At 49.4% G+C, this 22,166-nt stretch overlaps 1 protein-coding gene across 6 annotated transcripts in view; it reads left to right on the top strand.

The window, feature by feature from the left end:
- Positions 1-15,273, top strand: part of P4HA1 (prolyl 4-hydroxylase subunit alpha 1) — a 36,857-nt gene extending 21,584 nt beyond the window's left edge. For 2 of the 6 annotated variants that reach the window (XM_051618065.1, XM_051618061.1), the window contains exons 9-15: positions 3,331-3,401; positions 9,269-9,368; positions 10,588-10,641; positions 13,482-13,547; positions 13,884-13,952; positions 14,535-14,631; positions 15,046-15,273. In XM_051618065.1, coding sequence (XP_051474025.1) covers positions 3,331-3,401; positions 9,269-9,368; positions 10,588-10,641; positions 13,482-13,547; positions 13,884-13,952; positions 14,535-14,631; positions 15,046-15,116 — 528 coding nt within the window. In that variant the 3' untranslated portion in view covers positions 15,117-15,273. Of the gene's footprint in view, positions 1-2,165; positions 2,237-3,330; positions 3,402-9,268; positions 9,369-10,587; positions 10,758-13,481; positions 13,548-13,883; positions 13,954-14,534; positions 14,632-15,045 lie in introns of those variants that run through there. The other 4 variants (XM_051618063.1, XM_051618064.1, XM_051618062.1 and 1 more) reach the window with 4 other exon arrangements.
- Positions 15,274-22,166: the final 6,893 nt, after the last annotated feature.

The raw sequence follows: 22,166 nt of genomic DNA, 5'->3' as shown, positions 1-22,166 counted from the left end.
AGTATATCTGTCATCTGGGTTCTGTTTGGTTTTCTGCTTTTTGTTTTTTCTTCTCCAAGTCTGTGTTTGCCAGAGTGGTGACACAGAGAAAGGAAAGTCAGAAGGAAAGCCAGAAGTTCCTCTGGCCCTGGAATGCCATGTTGTGTAGGCAAGAGTGAGTGTTGTATTCTCCTTTCAGTATAAAACTGACTTCGGTCTCCCAGGCTTGGAAGTTGCTTGCAGATGAATGAGCTTTAAGAGGGTAGTACTTAGTGGTACTCTGCTTCTTTTTCACATCAAATCCTGTTTCAGAAACTGGATCCTGAGGTTCTTTGATTCTGAATGTGGAGTAATCCAGGGCAGCTCAACTGTCAGAGTCAACAGGAGTGTCCAGGACAAAACCAGCAAACTGACAGAGTTGCCTTCTGTATCCAGTTGGTGCGACTGCATCTCCAGATGTGCTTTGAATATGTAGTTAGTTAAATTGGTACATTATTCCATCAAAGCAAACCAGCAGTGGGTTATACCTGGATACGGGAAGAGCCTGTCCTTGGCCACTGCACTAAGTGCTAGGTAGCCTGAAGGTGATTTTAAAGCTTCCTAAAGACTGATGTGTTACGTTTCTAAGGTGACAACCTGTAAGCAAGAAGTGCAAACAATTCTCTTCACTTGTCTGTAAAACATCACTTCTTGTTCTGTCAGGCTGCAGGTCTAAAAATCAGAGCCTCAGTTGTTTCTCTCTGGGTCCCTAAGCCCCTTTGCTGCTGTGCAAGGTCTGGCATTACATCCGTGGTACAAGACAGAATCCCTTCTTTATGGAGTAGAAAGAAGTCTCAGCACTGAAAATAAGAACTTGTGAATGTGGTGATTTTATCTTCTGCACTTGCGGAGATCATTGTCTTCCCATCAAATGCTTGGCTTGTGGGGAGGACTTGGAGATGGGTAGTTCATCAATGCAGAAGCATCTGTAGGCACATGTTCCACGTATTTCCTATGGCTGAGGCCTTGCAGGGCTCAGGAGCGAGTGTAGCAAGAGGATTGTGTTTTTGAGACTTGAAAGGTCATCTCCTTCTTCCCAGTGCTCTTGGGTTGTCACCATTGCTGCCTCTTGGAAGGCAATGCTGTCTGCTCTGTGCCCAGCCCTCTGCTGTGCTGGCAGCCTGGCTGGCTCTGGGAGTCTTGCTGGAGTCATAGGTTGTGCCTCAATTCTGACAGGTGTCTGCATGGCTGGAGAGGAGAGGCAGCACAGGAAGAGTTCCCTAGTACCTTTTTGAGTTAGTGGGCATGGAGAGGCCTCATTTTACTTAACTGAACAACAGAAAAGGACGTCTTGTAGTTGTATGGGACTTGGGGTGCCATCTTGTGCCTTTTCCAAAATCTGGGCTCTGCAACTCACCCTTCCCAGTTAGAAATGCTGGAGTGTGTCTGGCAGTGCATGAAGGATGTTAGTGGGCACTCCTGAGGTTCTGAATCAGAGTATTTATAGGGATGTAATGGCTTTGAGTAAGCTGAGTGCAAGAGAGGGAAAGGAAAGCCTTGAGCCAGGAGTTCTCACTGTGTAATTTAGGAATGGAAATGTGCCTGTGGACTTGCATGTGTGTTTAGCAGTCAGTGGTAAGGGAGTCCAGTGCTGCTTTTGGTATAGAAAGAACCAAAAAGGTAGGTAGGGTTTCTATTCATCATGTGCTTGTACAAGATCACAGTGCTGCCTGAATTCAGTTTAACTGTAAAGCCCCTCTTACAGGCACAGGACAGAGTGCTAACAAAGGACCAATTGTGCACATGCCATAATCCTGTACTGCTTCCAGCAGCTGTTGCACTGGGAAGGAAATGAAAGCTTCTAGATTGCTTGATTGAGGCGACTGTTCTTCTTGCTACAGAAATGGAAACGTCGCCTCCTGGAAAACTTGATCTCCTCAAACACTACGTTTTTTAAAAAAAACCAAAACCAAACCAAAACACAAACCCAAAAAAGCTTGGTTTTAGTAAAATGGGAGACTTCCCCTCCTTCCCCTTCGGTGCTTTATGACTTTCCACCCCTCCATACAAGAAGCACCACGGCAGGAGGTGTCGGGGTGGCTGGCGCGGCGGCTCGCGTGGCGTTTCCCCGTAGGCTTCTGAATGGTCGGATTGCTGGGATGCAGTATGTGCTTGTAATGCAACTGTTCTGATGGTTCGCTTCACAGCTGAGGCGAGCCACCATTTCAAACCCCATAACAGGAGCCTTGGAGACGGCACATTACAGAATTAGCAAAAGGTAAGAGAGCTCCGTGCCAGATGTTGTGGGCCTGCAATGAGTGTGGAGAGCCTGCTCATTATGGGAAGAGAAGAGGTGGGCTAAAAAGACAACTTTGGAGTCCACCGCTTTGTTACGTGCAGATCTGTAACAGGCTGTTACTGCTGAGTTTCTTAGTCTTTTCCTTCAGCTAGAAGTTCTGGGGGTGTATTTGGATTGCTCCTCTTTCTTTTTTTGATCACCTCCTCAGCATGTGCTCTCAAAAGATGATCTGTGCAAGATTCTTGCAAGTCTACATTCAGTGTAAAAAAAAAAAATGTGATGCTACAGAACCTTCAGTAGAGTCTGTATTTTTTCACTATTTCCTTCCCCTTGCTCTTCTCACCAAATGAAAATTGTCCTCCCTTTCCTTGTGAGATCTAGCAGACCACTTGAAGTGCCTTTGAGAGATGCTTCAGCTCCTTACTGTGCACTGTGCTGGAGGGACACACACAACACATGTTCGTTACTCACACGGCGTTTCATTGTCCCAGATAATCCTGCTCTCCTGTCTGGGCTCTTCTACCTCCTCCTGATGCAGACCTGGCAGAATCCAGCCTCCTTTTCACAAGGCTCCTGGTTCTTTCCAGCTTGTCTGTTAAGTACTACGAGTCTTGACATCAGTCTGTGTTTTCCAAAATTGGCTGGTTCTAAAAGAAACCACCTCCCCTAGTTCTAGCAGTGGTGGTTAAAGATTGGCCGTGCGTTCCACCAGAATTAAGCCAGAATTCTGACAGGGGCTACACTTCTGGGTGAAGAGGAATTGTCTGTGAAACTCAGCATCACAAATTATTTGCAGAAAGTCTCTCGTTCAAAAGAAAAAAAAAAGGAAAAAAGAAGAAAAAAAAAAAGGAAAAAAAAGGAGGAAAAAAGTGAAAGGACAATCTAACCAAATTTTTCCAACCAATTTGATTTGATTTGGACGTGGCAGCTACAGCTTCTGTTGCCCTTCTAACATTGCCAACCTAAGAGCATTGCATACCATCCAGACCAATCGGAACCCTTTCAAACACCTGTGGCTTGGCAAAAAAGCAGCCTATGAGGTGGGTAAGCCCTTGTCCTTTCTCTTTTTGTAGCTGAGCCGTGCTACTGTTCATGACCCTGAGACTGGGAAACTGACCACAGCACATTACAGAGTCTCTAAGAGGTAAGGGGAGCGTCTTCCAAAAAGTGTACGTAGTCTGAGGAAGTCTGTTCTGGGTTGGTGCTGCTTCATCTCTAAACGTGGGGCAAATGAGGATTGTGCATCACTTCGTCTTGCTTTAGAAGAAAGAGAATGGCCTAGAGCAAGCAGGGCTGCCTTTTAACATGAGAGCAGGCTGCTGAAATAGAAAATGGTTCTAAAATGTTAGTGGTGGCCATGATGGAAGTGCCCTCTTCTGCTGTGCATGGCTGGTCTGGTGCAACTAACCTACTAAACCTTGAGCACAGCACGGGGCTCCGCTCTCACTAACAGCTGCCTGTGGCTCCCCTCTGCCTCTGAGCTTCCCTGCTGGTGCTTGCTGCTTCTCACTGGGGAGCTGCTGCAGTTCATGGCAATAGCACATGAAAGCTAGCTGGCAACCTTTCACCATTTCCTTCTTTAAATGAGGGAGAGTAGTTGCTGCTTTAATAGAGAACTAGTGTTCTTTCAACATCTTTGAGCAAGAACCCTGGCATAAGAATGGCTGGTAGCTAAAGGGTTTTTACTTGGCTGTGAATTTCTGTAAAAAGATGAAAAGTGCTTCACAGTACTTGATCTCAAGAAGTTGATGGATTGGGGAATGATTTTAACTCTCATGGCAACTTGAAAACCATTGTAGCTGAAGTCTGATCCATAAAGCCACACCTGTTACAAGTAGTGGCAAGTTGAAAACTTGTATTTTTAGACACTTGAGAACTGCCTTGCAGCTTCAGCAGTCTGTGGGTCTGCTAATCATCAGAGCAGGGAGTGGGAGTCCTTTGGAAACTGGTGAGCTCTTCCATGCTTGTTTCTTAAAACCACCTTCACAGACCCTCTCCAGAACGACTTTAGGAACATAGGTCTTCCTTTTTGACAAGTGTTGCATTAATTGTTATTTTTTTGAATTTAATTTCTAAGTCTGTCCTGTCTTGGTTGTCTGTGACTGTATTTTAAAGAAAGCTTGTATTCAGGTCCTTGGGCTTTGTCCTGATGCAGAACACTCTGGGGCATTTACTGAAGGAGCTTGTTAAGCTATTTGAACACATCCTCAGTGTTTCTGTCAAACTTGATGTGCTAGGAATTAGAATTAGGAATTAGAGAAGGTGACCAGGATTGAAATTGAGATGTATAATTGGTCCCTATTGAAACAGATGACCTGTTTAAATGTACAGAGTTTTGACTTTTCCCTAGTGGGAAGTGTTAATGCCTTGAGACTAGTGCAGATGCCTCAGTCAGAAGAAGCAGTACTAGACAACACCCATCAGGAAAAGCTGATTCCCTCGTGGCTGCCAGCAGCTGATGGGGCAGCCACATCCCACTTGCCATCACCTCCTTTATTGGCTTTGCAACATGACAAAATGACTGTTTCTCTTTGGGTTTGAATCAGGCATTAAGTGTGTGCTGTCCCTTGCCTGGGGACTCTGATCAACAGCCCTTGGCTGTGAGGTGCTGCTGCCTCCCTGGTGTGTGAGCTGCAAGCCCAGAGCAGAGCCACCTGGTGCCCACTGCCTGGTGAATGACGCCCTGACACCTTTAAGGCTGGGTGCTCTGGGCCTTCCTTCTAGCAGACCAAAGGAACTCAGAGAATTTAATCCAATATTACTGAGCTACTATTTATAATTCAGTATCTCACTGGAAACTGGAATTAGGATTGCAAAGAAACATACAAGAAAATGGGGCACAGCATGTTGCCAAGTTAGTGAAGACAGTTTTTTGAGGGTGGAGGGGGACTTCCCTTCTCATGCTTCCCCTTGCATTCTTCTATATGCAGATTGTTTAAGATATATATACTTTAAAACAGAACTTGACACCTGAATGTACAGCAGGAGGTGACAGCCATCCCCAAGCCAGACTGCTTCAGAAGGGTCCTGCTACTAATTCTGGATCCCTGAGCTTCTCCTGCAGAACCTCTGGTAGAAATGCCTTTTGTGTTGGAGCTGCTTTGGATTCCAGATGAATCATTGCTCCTGAAAACCAAAAAAAATGCTTGCTTTATTTTTTTAATAGATGACTGCTTTCCCCCTTCAAACATTCTTTCCTAGCAAATGCACTTCTAAATTACAGCATTCCTCTCTTTGAGAGGACTACTGTTTGCTGTGCAGTACGTGGCAGGCTGTATAAAAGGGGGCAGGCTGCCAGCAGCTGGAGGAGAACCATCAAGCCGTGCTGTGTGCAGGACCAGAATAAACTCAGCCCCCTCTGACATGGCTTTTAGAGAAGCTGCTTTTTAAAATCTCTCTTCCCAGCAGCCAGTTGGAGCTGGTAGCATATGATGTGAAAGTTTCCACTTTCAGAAATACCCAGTCTGTGCTTTTCTTCACTCCCTGTTGCGTCTCTCCTAGTACTTTTCACATACTAAGTACACTTTAGGAAGTTTTAAAAGATACATTGGCAGTATTTGTGTGACTGAGGAGGTGGGCTTTGTAATGTCTGACACCAGACTGACTGGTGCAGTTGGAGGAGATGAGCTTTTGTTTGGGTGTATAAGCCCTTGTATGTCATGTAGGTCAGAACAATTGTCTGTTCCTTCCTGCTTAATCTAAAATTATTTCTGAATATAAATTTTGTGCTAATACAATTTCTAATAAGACACCTAAGAGGGAGGAGTGCATGTAATTGCTGCTGGCTGTAGGTAATGAATATAAAAGTTGTTAAAAGCCAGATCTCAGTGTGAGAAAGAAGAAATATTCAGCCCTCTAATTAAATCCTTTCAGTTGCTGTAATGTATTAGCTTGGTTTGTGGGTGTCATTTTACAAAGCCAAGTGGGACACCAAAATACTATTGCTTTGTAGTCTGGGAATTTTGGCTGATGGAAATACCAAATCCCCCAGTGAGTAAAGTCACATCCTAGACTGCCATGCTAGGACTTCCCAAGAAATAGGATTGTCCCTTTTTGTTGCAAAGCTTTCTGCCCTCAGGTGTCAGCTGCTCAGAAATGTGACAGAGCTGCTCATGCCAGTTACCTTGTCAGAGGAGCAACTTCACAAAGCTGTTCTCACTGCAGAACAGCTATGTGCACTTACTGAGTCATGCTGGACCCTGGGCTGTGTGTACACTGAAAGAAAAAAGTCCTCTGAGCACAATTTAAGGTTGTTATTCTGCATCACATACATAGAATCCTTGGTTTTTTTCTTTTTTTTTTTTCCCCTCTTTTTTTCCCCCCTTCTTTCCTCTTTTTTTCCCCCCTTCTTTCCTCTTTTTTCCCCCCTTCTTTCCTCTTTTTTTTCCCCCTTCTTTCCTCTTTTTTTTTTCCCCTCTCCTCTTTTTTTGCCCCTCTCCTCTTTTTTTTGCCCCTCTCTTTTCCCCTTGCCCCTCTCTTTCCTCTTTTTCCTTTTCATAGAGAAGAACAGGAAAGGAGAGTCCTTTGTGTGAAGGAGTACCCATTACTGACTATAAGTGGTTTTCAACCAGGCACACACTTACCTGGATGTCAGCAGAGGGCCAGGGCTGGGACTAGCAGCAGAAGAGGACAATGTGGGACAGGTTGCTACCTCATGTGACGGTCACTAGGCAAAGCCTGCAGGAACAGAAGGCCCTTGTGGTGCATCCTAAATGCAGCAGGAGGCACAGAGACCTCCTGATGCTGATGGGGGCCCTGCAGGCCCTGCACCCTCTGTGACACTCCCAGGGGTAAATCACACTCTGGCTCTTCACATGAAGCTGTTCAGCAGTAGATGCCTCCCTCTGAGTTTTGCTCAGCAGACAGGCTGGCACTGGAAATACAGTTTCAGTTTGTGTTTCTTCCACCTTTCACAGACTGTCTTTGTATCCTGGGGCAATTAATTTTATTTCTAAAAGACATATATATAGTACTTTGACTTCATGAAAGGCTGTAGCATTCTCCCTGTTGGAATACTCAAAGCATTCCCTTCAGTTCTAAATAACCAATGGAGTAAAAATGCTTGCTTTTTTTTGGCCTTTTTTAAAAAAAAATTTCTCCTTGAAGTCCTTATGGTAGCCTGGCCAGAGGCAGTGAGACCCTACACATTGATGGGCTTGCTTGTGGCTGTGTTGGGGCTTTTCTTGTGTAGTAAGTGTGGGGGTAAAAGTGCTTGTGAGCATGATCTGTTCAACATGGCTGCAGAGCATGTGGCTGCACAGCTGCCTGGTTGGTTTGGGTGTTTTTGAGGGGGGAACGCTTTGTAAATGCAGGCTTGAGGTTCTGCCACCTTCAAGAAGGTTGCACTGTAACACTTCCTTACACTAACCATGTTTAAAAGTGGATGGATCTGTGGATGTGTTTGTGCAAGTCTGTCTTGAGACATCTTCATCATCTGTAGTTCATTTGTCACTTGAAAACCAAACGCTCGTAGAGATTCTGTAACCTGTGTCAGTGCCTCGTGTCACGTGTCATGCTGCTGTTCCTCCCATGCCAAGTGGTCTGGTGTTGATCTTTTTTTGGATGTGATTTATTTATTTCTTATTTATTGCAAGAAAACAACCTTCATTCAGTAGAGATCTGAAAGGTCATTTGAGTAGAGACACTGGGGTGTACTTGCCAGCTCAGCTGCGAGCACAGGTATTTCTGTCCTGGTACAAGCAGGAGCCACTGATGAGCCCAGAAGGCTAGAGAAAAGGTAGAACTGCTGGCTATCGTCATTCTCCTGGAAAAAGAGGGAAAACAGGGGGCCTGAATCATTCATGTTGTTCTAGTAGGGACTGCCAAGGGAAGTAAAGAGAACCAGGGAGGGTAGAGAGAGGGAAAAGAGGAGCAGTAAAATGAAGGTGCACGGGCTACAGTGGGTGAGTAAAGCAGCAAGAAAAACAAGGAAAAAAAGAAAAATAAATGTGAGCAGGTGAGTGTTTTGTTTTTCAAAAAAAAACAGCAAGCAGTAAGCGGATGAAATGGGTGGTTTTTTTCCAAAGAAAACAAAATATTTATCTTGTAAACCCAGGGGAAAATATGCATGTTTCCAGGTAAGCACCTGGGTGTGATCACAGCTGGGAAGGATCCAGCAGGGATGCACAGAGTTGTGGTCATTCCAGCTGTTCTCCTGGAGAGCTGCTGCTCCACCTCCTTGTACTTTTCTCTGCTGACTAGTTTGCCAGCTAGCTTAGATGCAGTATTTCTAGCTGAAAAAATTTACAGCAGGAGGCAAACGTTGCAGATGGCTTTGGGACAGTGAGGCTGATGTTTCATATTAATATTTAAATTTAAAAGAGTGGGCTTGTTTAATATAAAAGTTGGGTTGTGTTTGGGTTTGTTTTTTTTTTCCCTTTAAAAATCATGGTGTACCTGAAATATGCCAAATACCAAATTTGTAGTAGGCTGCTCTGGTAGAAAATGTTCAGCAGGGAAAATGGTAGATAATTTTATGCATTGATGGTTTTATATGGTTTCTAGTACCTTTGCACAGGTAAGTAAGGTGGAAGGACAGATGATGGGTGCTTATCTGTAAGTGCACGATGCAACCACCCAGACTCCACGTGTGCTAAATCAGGTGTCTCACCTATTCCTGGCCCAAGCTTCAAAAAGCATCAGATACGGGGTTTAAATGAGCTCTTCTAAGTAGGTAAGGACAAAACTGTTTTGTATCTGTTTTAGAACAGATTTCCCTGATTGGAGCATTTTCTTCAGTCATTTAGTAGTCCAGGGTGGGAATTGAGGCCCTTAGTTTTAGAGCTTTCTTAAACCAGTGCTGCAAGTGTTCTGTCTAGACAACACAATTATGAATGACATGCAGGCCTTTCTCATGCCCTGGAAATATTTCTGCTCATCCTACCAAATTCTTGACATGTATATATATTTTAAAAAATCGTCTTAAATTCTAAGTACTTCCTGATGCTGCTTTTGTATTGCTGGCTTGCTACCTGTGACCACCACACCTGAATAATTTCCCCCCCTCCTTAGTGCTTGGCTGTCTGGCTATGAGAGCCCCGTGGTGTCTCGCATTAACACCAGGATACAGGACCTGACAGGCCTGGATGTCTCCACAGCAGAAGAACTACAGGTAGGCTCTTGGAACAAGGGGGGGGGGAATGGCAGCTCAGGCTTGGGTGGCTTTGTGTGCAGCACTCTGGGGTGCTGCTGGGGAGGTGGCTCCTAAAGCTCCTTCAGCCCCAGCACTGAGGTTTTGATGGGGGATTTGATTCCAGGCCCAGGAAAGAGTGACAGGGTTTTCTGGAGGGAGGAAGAAAGGAAGTGGTCTTTGCAGAGCAGCACTTCCTTCAGTGTGAGGTGGCTTCCTTCAGTGAGATAGGAGAGACAGTGACAGCTCCAGCTCCAGATGGGTGTGGTTCCTTTTGATTTGCACTAATAAAATCAGTTTCATTGCTGCAGGGTCAGATTTGCTGCTCTAGGGAGAGTAAAAGGTTCAGCCTGACTGACACTTGAGGACTGAAGAGGTGTTTAGATTTGCCATCCTGTCCTTGGTCCTAGGAGGCCAGTCTGTGATGTGGGAAAGCCTGGCTGTCCCTGCAGCTGGAGGGAATTGTGTTGAGAAGTACTTAATTATATTAATTTGCTTGAGGCTCTTAACAGCCTCCCTGAACAGCTGCTTCTCTGCTTGTGAACAATGTGAATCCCTAGAAAGTGGGACACCTAGAAGGTGGGGCCTGAAAGCTGTTGCACTACTGTGCTAACTGCATCTCAGCTCCTGATGGGAAACTTGCCCAGGTGTCTGCTTGAAAAAAATTGAGGTTATGGATACACAGAGATGGAAAAAAAATAAAATTAAAAAAAAACACCAGTCAACTAAAGACAGTGGCTCCTTTTTTATTGACATAGAGATCAAAAAGTGATTTAAACTTGGATGATGTCAAAGCTTCACGGCCCATTTTGAAGAGCATGTAGCTTGTAATGTTGTTACAGAAGGAAAAGATTGTTCTGCCCCAGGGAGGTACCAGAGAGTGTCCCTGCTGCTCAGCTGGGGTGGAAGAAGAGCTCTTAGGGAAAGCCAGCCCTGGGAATGCTCAGCTGGGGCTTTGCTGGGAGCTGGTGTCCAGGCAGAGGGAAGGGCTAAGCCCCTAAAGCTCAGCTCCTCCCCTGGGTGAGGTCAGAGCTGTGGGTGGCACTGGCTGTGTGGGTGCAGCTCAGTTCTGCCAGAGACTGGTCATTTCCTGGGCCTTGAATTTTAACCTTCACCTGTGGAAAGCTTGTAGAACAGTGTCAAGTTCTTGTCTGGATAAACTACTGCTTTACTAGCTTTTCTGCTTCTCCTTTCACTGTAGGTAGCCAACTATGGAGTAGGAGGCCAGTATGAGCCTCATTTTGATTTTGGAAGGGTAAGTCCTGGTTCCTGTCTTCACCTCTTTCTTCTTCACCAGCGCTGTGTTTTCTTTTTCAGGTGGCAAATTATGGAGTGGGAGGACAGTATGAACCCCACTTTGACTTTGCACGGGCAAGTAAAGAGATGGAGGAGAGAGAGAGAGAGAGAGAGTCACCTGGCCTCTTGGCTGTGGCACAATTTGCATTCTTTAATGTGTATTAAATTACGTAGCTCTTCAGCATCTCTAATCCATGGTAGTGGAACAAGCCCTCTAAACCACCAGCTGAAGGGATAAACTCCTCAGGCATTGCAGAGCAACAAGGCTTGTCTTGAAAAACTGAATTAAAAATGATTCCACTGAGATGACTGAGAGTTCTTACCTGAGCAAAGGGCTCAACTTCAGTCTAAAGCTGGAGGGACACGAACAGGCCAGGGTGCTGCTGGAGATTCCCAGTGTATTTCTGGTCCAGCCCAAGTTGCAGACTCTGGCAATAATGCCTCTGCCTCAGCTGGTTAGTTACTGGGCATAGCTGTGTGTGACTTACCACCTCCAGATCACCCTGCTGCTGGGAACCCAGCCCCCTCCAGCAGCCGGGAGGGCTGCTCCGTAAGCACGAGCGTGTGGCCTTGGCATGAGGCACAGGAAGGGGGGGTGGGAATGAGGGGTGGGAGTGGGACAGGAGAGTGAGTGGAGGGTGTGAGTGGAGGGTGTGAGTGGGACAGGAGAGTGAGTGGAGGGTGTGAGTGGGACAGGAGAGTGAGTGGGACAGGAGAGTGAGTGGGACAGGAGAGTGAGTGGAGGGCATGAGTGGGACAGGAGAGTGAGTGGGACAGGAGAGTGAGTGGAGGGCGTGAGTGGGACAGGAGAGTGAGTGGAGGGCGTGAGTGGGACAGGAGAGTGAGTGGAGGGTGTGAGTGGGACAGGAGAGTGAGTGGGACAGGAGAGTGAGTGGAGGGCATGAGTGGGACAGGAGAGTGAGTGGGACAGGAGAGTGAGTGGGACAGGAGAGTGAGTGGAGGGCATGAGTGGGACAGGAGAGTGAGTGGAGGGCGTGAGTGGGACAGGAGAGTGAGTGGAGGGTGTGAGTGGGACAGGAGAGTGAGTGGAGGGCGTGAGCGGGACAGGAGAGTGGGACAGGAGAGTGAGTGGGACAGGAGAGTGAGTGGAGGGCGTGAGTGGGACAGGAGAGTGAGTGGAGGGCGTGAGTGGGACAGGAGAGTGAGTGGGACAGGAGAGTGAGTGGAGGGCGTGAGTGGGACAGGAGAGTGAGTGGAGGGTGTGAGTGAGAAAAGAGTGAGTGGAGGGTGTGAATGGAGAGTGTGAGTGGGACCATGAGTGCACAGTTTGAGTGGGAGGTGAGAGTGAGTGAATGGTGTGAGTGAGAAAAGAGTGAGTGGTGGGTGTGAGTGGGACTGTGAGTGAGGGGATGTGTGACTGGGTGGGACATGGAGACTGAGTGGATGGTGTTAAGGAGTGTGTGCTGTGAGTGAGTGAAGGGTGGGATTGAGTGGAGTGTGAGTGGATGGTATGAGTGGGGTCTGACAGTGAGTGCACACAAGAGGATGGAGTGAGTGGGACAGAGAGGGAGGGGATGGTGTGTGACTTGAGGGTGAGTGGATGGCCTGAGTGGAACTGTGAGGGAGTGGATGGTTGCAGTGTGATGGGAGAGGACAGGGATGGTTTGAGTGGGTGTGAGTTGATGCGTGTGCAGGACTGTGAGTGGGTGGTGTGACGTGGTAAGTGAGGGGAAGGTGGAAATGGGAGCTGGAGGATGCAAGGAGTGAGGCACGAGTGGCTGGATGCACCGTCCTTCCTGCGTGGTGGTGTCTGCATGTTCTGGGAGTGATGGTGTGACTGGGACTGTGGGGATGGCATGAATGGGATGTGAGGGTGAGTGGAAGGCATGAGGGGCACACGAGTGAGTGGATGCTCAGTGACTGGGGTCAGTGGGTGTGATGAGGAGTGGATGGTGAGAGTGGGACAGTGAGTGGAGAGTGTGAGGGTGACACGAGTGAGTAGATGGCACTGGATGTTTGAGTAGAGGGTACGAGTGGAACTTGAGAGTGACTGGGTGGATGGTGTGTGTGAGGTGAGGGTGAGAGTGAGTGTGTGTGGTGTGAATGTGAGGTGAGAGTTGGGGTGAGGTGAGGGTGAGTGAGAGGTGAGGGTGAGATGTGAGAGGTGAAGGGTGAGTGTGAAGTGAGGGTGTGAGGTGAGTGCGAGGTGGGAGTTGGGGTGAGGGTGAGATGTGAGGGTGAGATGTGAGGTGAGAGTTGGGGTGAGGTGATGGTGAGAGTGAGGGGAGGGTGAGTTGAGGGTGAGTGTGAGAGGTGAAGGGTGAGTGTGAGGTGAGAGTTGGGGTGAGGTGAGGGAATGGTGAGAGTGAGTGTGAGGGGAGGGTGAGTGTTAGGTGAGGGTCAGTTAAAGGCGAGGATGAGTGTGAGTGTGAGATGTGAGGGTGAGTGTGATGTGTGAGATGTGAGAGGTAAGGGTGAGTTGAGGGTGAGGATGAGTGAGGTGAGGGTGAGGTGAGAGTTGGTGTGAGGTGAGTGTGAGAGGTGAGGGTGAGTGTGAAGTGAGGGTGAGAGGTGAGTGGGTGAGGTGAGGGTGATGTGAGGTGAGGGTGAGTGAGTGGTTTGGACGTGACGTGAGTGGGAAGTGAGTGGTCAGAGTGAGGGGAAGGTGAGTGAATGGGGTGTGTGAGTGGGAGGAGAAGGAAGGATCCACATTCCTGGAGCTGATGAGGTCTCAGAGGAGATGGGTTCCTCTCCTTACCTGCCTTGTCCTGCATGTCCCTGTCTCTGTGGTTCTGTTACCACCCAAAACACTCACCAGCTCTTCCCTTTGCTTCACAGAAAGATGAGCCAGATGCTTTCAAGGAGCTGGGCACCGGGAACAGAATAGCGACGTGGTTGTTCTATGTAAGTGCTCCCTGCCCGGTGCTGCTGCCAGGTCCCTCCCTGCCCAGCAGCGCCGACACACTGTTCCCCGGGGGCTGGGCTCACTGGTGCCTCCAGCCACAGCCCCTCCCTGCCCCAGCCTCGCAGGGGTCACACTCAGGGGGGGGCTCCACCCTTGGGTAAGGCTCTTGCTGCTGCAGCCTCTGCTCTGCATTCGGGAGGCACCGGGTTCTTCAAGAACCTGCTTTTACCAGCCCAGCGCTGACGTTGCTCATGCGAAACCTCTCTTGGACCAAAACGTGAGGCCTGGGAAATCTCTCTGCTTGCACCTCACCTGGGCCTTTTCCCACCTTCCAGATGAGCGACGTGTCAGCAGGGGGAGCCACCGTCTTTCCTGAAGTAGGAGCCAGTGTTTGGCCTAAAAAGGTAAGTCTGACCCAGAGCAGCCGCCCCTCCCTCCCCCTGCTCCCCGACACAACAGGCAGAGCTGGCTCCCAGCAGCTCTCCAGCTACTTCCCATGTGGATGAGGGAGCAGCAGCCGTGATTCCAGGAGCCTCTGCTCCTCTGCCTGTTCACACAGTCACCCTGTGGACTTCCCTGCTTCTCTGGCAGACCTTGCACAACCTTACAGCCCTTCCAAACACTCTGGAAATACTCAGATCCAGCAGTAGGTTTAGTCTTGAGGCATCCCTAGGGAATTCTCCCAGAAATAGGGTGTTCCCATTAGGGTTTTTGCCCTCTGGAGGTTTTTTTGCTGCCCTGCTAGGGGGACTTCATTAAAATTTATCTTACTTTCTGAAACCAGAGTTGAAACTGTCTTAGCTCCTCAGAAAAAATGAACTGCCAAGTGCAGGACGAGGCTCATTCCTTAAGGAAGCAAATGTTAGAACATGGAAAGGAGCCTTCAGAAATACAACCCCCACGTGCTTTTTGCCTAACAAAGCTGGTGTGAAGGTGTGTTTCACACACACACAGCAAAATGCTGAGGCTTCCACTGCACTTTCCAGGGCACGGCTGTGTTCTGGTACAACCTGTTTCCCAGCGGAGAGGGCGACTACAGCACCCGCCACGCGGCCTGCCCCGTGCTGGTGGGGAACAAATGGGGTAAGTGTGTGTGTCCCTGCCCCCCCGGGGGGCTCTGTGCCTGGGAGGGCTGGGGCCCTGCTGGTGGTTTGTCTGATCACTGGTCTTTGTGGTGGAATAAAAAGCAGCCAGAAATTAGGTCCTTTATAAAGAAATCTACTTTACAGCTGCATCTACTTCTCTATTAAATATAGGAGCGTGTTTTATTATATATATATATAAAACACATATCATCCTATCTCTTCTTTAATAGTTTTGCAGCTAATGGAAGGGGTTTTTCCACCCCCTCTTGGATTTATTAGCCCATTTCTATATGACTCTGCTTCAGAAAAATGAGTTAATCCTGTGCTTAACTCACAATTGGCCGTTCCCAGCTGCTTAGCTGAGGCAGAACCAGGAGCCAGCGGGTGATCCAATACCCTTATGTCTTTGCAGTATCCAACAAATGGCTCCATGAACGGGGACAGGAATTCCGGAGGCCGTGCACGTTATCGGAGCTGGAATGATGCAGATTCCTTCCCCTGTCCCTTCTCTCTTCAGTTGGTGTAAAGTGCACACATCTCCTACAGTTTACAAGTGACTAACACTCCACCGCAGGTTCAGTCTCCCACCACACCGGTGTTTTCATCTGTGGACAAAAAAAAATGAGTTCCCTCTAAAATATCCCCCTGAGGTTTTTATGATCAGACTATATCGATTTTTTTTTTTTTTTTTTTTTTTTAATGGTCTATGAGTGTTACAGAAAAGGACAAAATACACATCAGGGCCACAGCTGAGAGTGGTGTTGTGTGTGGTGTTCCTTCACCATCCCCCTCTGGGCAATGTGGAGAGCTCCTCTGCTGAGGGCAGGATGACTGCACGGGAGGGAGGGCTCCCTGCTCAGGAAGGCTGGATCCAACCCCTTCATACTCCTTAATTCCCAGACAATCGACTCCTTGCTTTTCCAGAGTGCTTGAGCACTGCAGGCCTGGTTTCCCTGTCTCCAGGGAACAGGCTATTTCCATGTTTTTGCCTGGGTTTTTTTTTCCCACTTCCACAAAAGGCCTAGTTTTTCACCAGTCCTCCCTCTCAGCCTCTGCAGGGAATCTGGCTCCTACCCGTGACACTGAGAGCCAGCAGTTCCATCTGCAGCCCTGAGCTGCTCCTGCAGTGTCCCCTCACCCCCAGCCTGCACCACAGGGACAGCCTAGCTGCCCCCTCTTTGTTTTTTGGGGTTTTCTTTTTTCATGTTTGTCCACATAAACAAATGCTGCTTTTTTTCTCCTGTCTTAGTCGTCAGCTCTTACATCTGTTCCTTGGGCAGTGGGGATGGGAAGGTCACCATCTTCATTAATCCAAGTGCCTTAGGACGCTGGAATTTCAAATTGGTTGTGAGACTTCAGGTGATGAGGTAACAGCTTCCACAGAACCCTTGCCACTCTCATCCTCCCGGGTCTCGAGGCTCTGTGAGGAACAGGGTGGCCTGTCCATGATCCTAAACCTTTTTTTTGTTGTCGTTAGATGCTTTGGATTTTGGAAGTGGTTTTCTTTTTCCTGCTGCAGATGCTGCAGCAGGGCTGTGCCTTCACCCCGGGGGCCACTGTTTGCAGAGGATGCCAGAGCAGGTGGCTGCTCTGCTGCTGCTCCCCTTGCAGAGCTGCCTCCACCTCCCTGCTCCTGAGCTGGGCACTGGGAAGGGGCCTCCCAGAGGCTCTGGTGCTGCTCTTCCCACCAGCCAGGGCTGCAGCCCTTCTGGTTCCCGTCACCCACGCAGCAAAACCGTCCCAGAGGCGCCAGGAGAGCTCCCTCCCGGGGACTTGGGGACCTTAGTTAGTGATGAGTCACTCCTACACACAGATGAAACCTCAGAGGGAGATGAGACTGTGGCTGCTGCAGCTGCTGAACTTTTTTGTTCTGCTCCTCAGGTTCCTGTGGGAGGAATGATCTCCATCCCACTGCCCCCAGCCCAGGAGACGCAGCAGGGAGGTTCACCTTCCCAGGGCAACTCTCACCCAACTGCAGGATTTGTAGCAAAATGTCTAAATATCCCACTAGCACCAGGGCAAGAATCAAAGTGAGCTGCACTGAGCTCTACCCAAACAGTCTGAGTTTCTGGCTGATGAGGGTTTTTACTGATTTTAGGGGTCAAGCCTGAAGTCTTTACCAAGGAAAAAATTCCAGTTTTAGTTAATTGGATTTTTCTGCCTCAATAAAGTCTTGAAAATTGAGGCCAAAATGTAGATGAAACCAACTGATGACATGTTAGAAATACCTCTGGAATACTGAGAATGCAGTTTAAAGGTACTCAAGTTTGACAAACTGCAAACTTTTCAAAAGACACTTTAAAAAAAATCTTTGCTGGAAAAGGTTGTTCAATCATTACTGAGCCTGTTGGCGATGGGACCTACAGAACTGTCTGTCTCTCCTGAGCCCTGCACCTTCTCAGGTTTTGCCTGTGCTTTTGGCAGGTGGGAAACCAAGTCCATCTGACACTTCAAAAAGAGCAACCAGAAACCATCTCACATCTGTACTGCTCCTTTATCCACAAGAGCAGCACCTGGTATCTATTTATAGATTCACCGCAGAAACGGGTTATCAGAGCGTATTTTTTGGTCGCTAAATCTTAATAATTAAAGAAAAACCATGATGTTTCTACTTACCTGAGTGTTCTCCCTTTCACACAGTGTCATTCATTTCCATTCCTGTCCACGGGTCTCCTGCTCCCGTCTTCTTTTACTTTCTTAAGCTCCCCAGAAAGGTAACCATGTCCTGCCACCTCCCTGCAAGTGCAAGAATTCACCCAGCAATTGGTGTTGCCAGTCTTCCCTCTGGGGCACTAATTGTCTCCCTCTGAGTCTGAGGCAGCTCTTAGGACAAGCCAAACCTGCATTGTCAACAAGCATGAGAAAAAAGAATCCAACGTTTTCCCACCACATTTAGGAAGCATCTGGATTTGCTTGACACACTCCAGTAATTAAAAGCTAAAAATTGCATCATTGACATAAGGTAAAAGAGAAGTGCTGGATAAAAAGTGTCAGTGACTGCTCTAGGTACTGCCACGGGGGAGGACAAATACCACGTGTGGAATGAAGAAAGGAAGGGTTGAAGCAAAGCAAAACCAGTGCTGTTCTGTTAAGGAATGGGGTGGGGTTTTCCCCCATCTCTGTTCAACCAACAGCAGAAGGTGAAGGACAAGCTCGAGAGAAGTTGAGGGATGTCTGGGAAGGAAGTTTGCTGAACAGTGAATCCCCTCTCCCCTCCTACCATCGAGCCCTGCTGGTGTTCAGCAGCAAGTTCAGAACAGGCTCTTGGAGTCATTGCTGGGGGAGTAAAGCTGTTTTAATGCATGACTTTACAAAACAGTCAACTCCGTGATCTGGAATTCTTTGGGGAAGAAAAACCAGTTTTGTCTTTTGACACGGGAAAATTTCACTTGGTTTAAAAAAAAAATAAAAATACTCAAAACAACCTCGAAACTGAGACCAGACCAGAGCAAACCCTCCCAGGTTACTGGAAGAAATAAAAGGCAAGCTCATTTGTTTTTTACAGTGCAGAGAATCCCTCTTTCCTTTCTCCATGGCAGCAGCATCTGTTCCCCTCACCAGAGGTGCCCAAGGTTCCGCTGCTGCTTCCCACCTCAGACCTTCATTTCTCCAAGGGCTTTTGGATCCAGAGTGTGGCTCCTGTGTCAGTCTAGTTTCATATTAGAGGGTTGGAAACTTTGGCTCACAGTGACTGACAAACTGCCTTACTGTTCATCTTTTTTTTTTTTTTTGGTAATACATTTTTTAATGTAAAAAAAAAAAAAAGGGCTTAAAATAAAAGTCACTGCCAGTAGCAGTGAAAAAAAATCCTCCACATCAAACTCTCCTGTTGTCAATCTGATCACACAGATTTTTGTCAGCAGGTGTCACTTGGAAAAGACAAGGGGTCATGGGCACAAGTCCCTCCTGGGCAGTTTCTTTTTGAACATGTAAATTTTTCTCCATGGAGACAGTGAAACATTGGAATAGTCTCCCAAGGGGAGTGGTGGATTGGACATTTTTAAGTCTCAGCTTGACAGGGTGTTGAGCCATCTCATATAAGCTAGAGTAGTACCTAGAGAGGTTGGGCCAGATGATCCTTGAGGGCCCTTCCAACCTGGTGTTCTGTGATTCTATGGTATGTGGTCCCAGGAAACTGGTCCCTTGTTTCCCTTCATAATCTGGGCAGGCAGGTGCAGAAGATCCTTATACCATAAATCACTATGAAACAGGTTCTCAGACCCAAAACTTTGTGTCACAATTGCTCACCCACTAAACACAGCACTAAAGGACTGCAAAGATGGGGGAGAAGCTCATGCTGGGCTGAAGGGATGTTGTGCTCACACATGTAGGAGCAGGAGCTGAAGTGCTGTGAGGCTGGCGTGTGGCTCAGCCCCCTTGTCTCCCTGATGCACTGATTTATGGCAGTAGCTGGTGTGGGGTTCACCAGTGACCTGGGAACCACACGAGCTTGTGGCTCAGAACTCCAGACAAGAGACAGCAAAGGGTCCCCTTTGTCAGGGATGACAAATGCTTCCATTCCCTGGAGCCAGGAGGTCAAACAATCTGGGATAATTCTAAATAGCTGTAAGGAGGGGGAAGAAAGAGCCTACCCTGTGACAGACACCAAGCAGGAGGGGACAGAGCACACTCACATGCAGGAAGGCCAAGGCTCGTGTCTCCCAGAGTCACGACTTGGGCGGCTCCTTCACACGCTGCTCCTGGGCTTCACTCCTGCAAAACTCCCACGTCATTTGTGCTCATCAGGACCCTGCAGGGAAGCATAGCAAGGGCTGCTGAGAAGCCTTGGTCTTTCTGCCTGAGGACAGGAGCCACGTGCTGCTGGTGGAGCACTGGGCTGGCCCTTGGAGAACCCCATCCCTGCCCCACGCGGCCCAGGGACACCGAATGTGCCTCTGGTTTGGCAGCCACGGGGCAGGAAATAAATGTAAAGCAGGGGGGGTTGGATCTTAGTGACCTTTAAGGTCCCTTCCAATCTCAATGACTGATTTTATGGTTCTGTGTCTGTTAGTCTGGAAACGTGAATGGATTCCATCCCCAGCTGCTCTCTGCATGCTGCTCACCTGCTGCCCTGCCCCTCTTGGCAAGGGGGGCCACCCACCCCCAGGAGAGCAGGAGTGGCCAGATGGCTCTGTCCTTTTGCAGGACAGGGTTTACTCCAACCCCTCCCCCCCCCCCCCCCCCCCCCCCCCCCCCCCCCCCCCCCCCCCCCCCCCACCCCACACACACACACACACACCCGAGCTTGTTGGGGTGTTTGTGGGCTGCCTTCCAGCCACAGGGCTGGGGGACACCGCTTGCTTGCCCCAGGCTGCCCCTTTGAGGGTAGGTCAGCAGCTGGTGCTGTCAGCCTGGCCACCAGGCTGCTTTACCAAGCGTTGGGGCTTGAGCACAGGGGCCTCACAGGGTGAGATGCAGCTCAACACCTTCCAGGACCTGGGGGGGCCTACGTGGCCTTTGCCCCCTGCGGTGGAGGAAGGGGAGAACTGTGGGTCAACCTTGCTGTGGCTTCCCACCATCCTACCTGAGTATCCAAGGCTCTCCCAGCACAGCTGCACCTAGAGCACGGCCATGGGGGATTGTGGAGGAACCCTACCCGGGTAAGAACTGCAGCAGCTGCAGGTAAACAAGGCAGGGGTAAGGAAAAAGGTCTGGGAATTGCCACAGGGCAGGAGGAGACGGGAAGAAAGGAAAGGGTGTGGGAGCACCAGCACCTACAGATGGGGGAAGGCAGGACAAGGCTGAAGTGATCTGTCCAGTGACACCTGAGACTGGAGCAGACCCCAGACTTCAGCGCAGCCCTCCCTGAGGGAGAGGGTCTGTACCCACCTGCCCATCCTCCCGCTGCCGGACTCTGACCTGGCTGTGAGGCACTGGGATATTTCATCACCGAGTTCCAACGCTCCTTCCCAGCACCAGTGACTCATCTGGCTCCCCAACCCAGCCCTGAACCAGCCCCAGACTAACCCACTAACCTTCACCACAGGCTGCCTGTTCCCCCTGCTCAGGCAGCGCTTTGACTTCGACAGGCAACTCACTGAGCCGGCCAGAACCCACAGGAACTGAGCTCAGTGCCCCCAAACTCTGCCCTCCCCCACCTCCCCAGCAGCACAGGAGGGGAAGGATCCGAGCAAAACGTCTCTGCCTGTGAGAGGAAAAACCAGCAGGGCACACATGAGCTGGACCAGCCCCTGCTCTCCCCTCCCAGGAGCCGAGCCCAGGATGCAAGGGTCAGCGTTTGCTTTGGTGTGGCTGATAAGGCAAAGCCAAGAGGATTTCCAGCTCCATCCGGGATGGGGTTCACTACTTCCAGCATGGGGGGACAAGGGCACACAGGCCCAGCTGCACTGGGACAGGGGGGCTGCCCTGTGGAGTCAGCTCTGCCTCCCCACAGGACAGCAGCAGGACAATGCCAGCAGTCCCAGAGAGTCACTGGGAGAGGGTGACTCACCCCAGCCTGGGGCTGTGCTAGGTTGAAGCATTACAGAGTCAGAAATGAATGTGTGGAGTCAGGAGCTGCTTATCCTGAGGTCAAGACACAGGTCAGACACCAGTTGCCAGAGTTCACCGTCATGGAAAACAACATCTGTATCTCTCAAAGCTTTAGAGGGAGAAAAATTGGCACAGGGAGGGGTATTTGCAACTGCAGCGGGTGGGAGCAAGGCCGGACAACCTGCAGGTACCTCACGGGCACATCCAGCTCCAGCCAGTCCTCAGCTCTGCAGCTGGGGAGCCTGAGCAGCAGCTCCCCAGAGAGAACTGCCTGTGGGGAGGTGCTGTGGAGGGTTTGTTAGTTTTACTCAATCCTACATTTTTCCTGGTCTTCAGATCTTGACGCTCGGGTGCAACCAAGCTATCTGCAGCTGGACTGAAAAAGTCTCGGGAGACTGGTGGGGGAAGGGGGTGGAAGGAAGCAGGAGGAAGGAGAAGGGGTGGCTCATCCCCAGGGCAGGGCCAAGGGGCTGCCACGTTTTGGGAAGGCAGTCAGTCAGCCAGCCTGCCTCTTCATTCACCAGCTTTTGCTTGGGGACAACAAGTGACGAACTAGCAGGAAAAGTTTCTGACTTGTCTTTTCCCAGGCTCTGCGCTTCCCCAGCTGCTCCTCTCCACCCTGTCCAGCCTTCCTAACTCATTCCAATGGATTTTGCAAACTGCCCGGGCTCTGGCCAGAGCCACCCCCCCCTCCAGCCTGCAGCAGTCACTGTGGTTTGCATCCTCTGCAGTCCCACTGGCATTTTTCCCCCCTCTCTGCTCACATCCAGCAGCCCACGGATCAGCCGCCAGGGACTACGGGATGACGAAGAAAGCCTTCTTCTGGAATTGCCTCCAGAGCAACCCTAAAAGGCTCTGCAGAAGAGCACAGCACCAAGCACAAGCCACCCAGGGGCTCTACACAATGTTTCCAGGCTATTTCTGAGCAGCTCTTTAAGCTCTTTTTTTTTTACATTCACTTCTGTCAGGCTGCTCCTAGGGAGCACCAGGACTGCAAACCCGCGCGTCACGCGGGGCAGCGGTTCAGACACCAGGGATATA

Source organism: Apus apus, chromosome 4 (assembly GCF_020740795.1).
Source record: "Apus apus isolate bApuApu2 chromosome 4, bApuApu2.pri.cur, whole genome shotgun sequence".
NCBI lineage: Eukaryota > Metazoa > Chordata > Aves > Apodiformes > Apodidae > Apus > Apus apus.
Note: the sequence above shows the minus strand (reverse complement) of the source record. Positions and strands in the feature narration are given on the sequence as shown.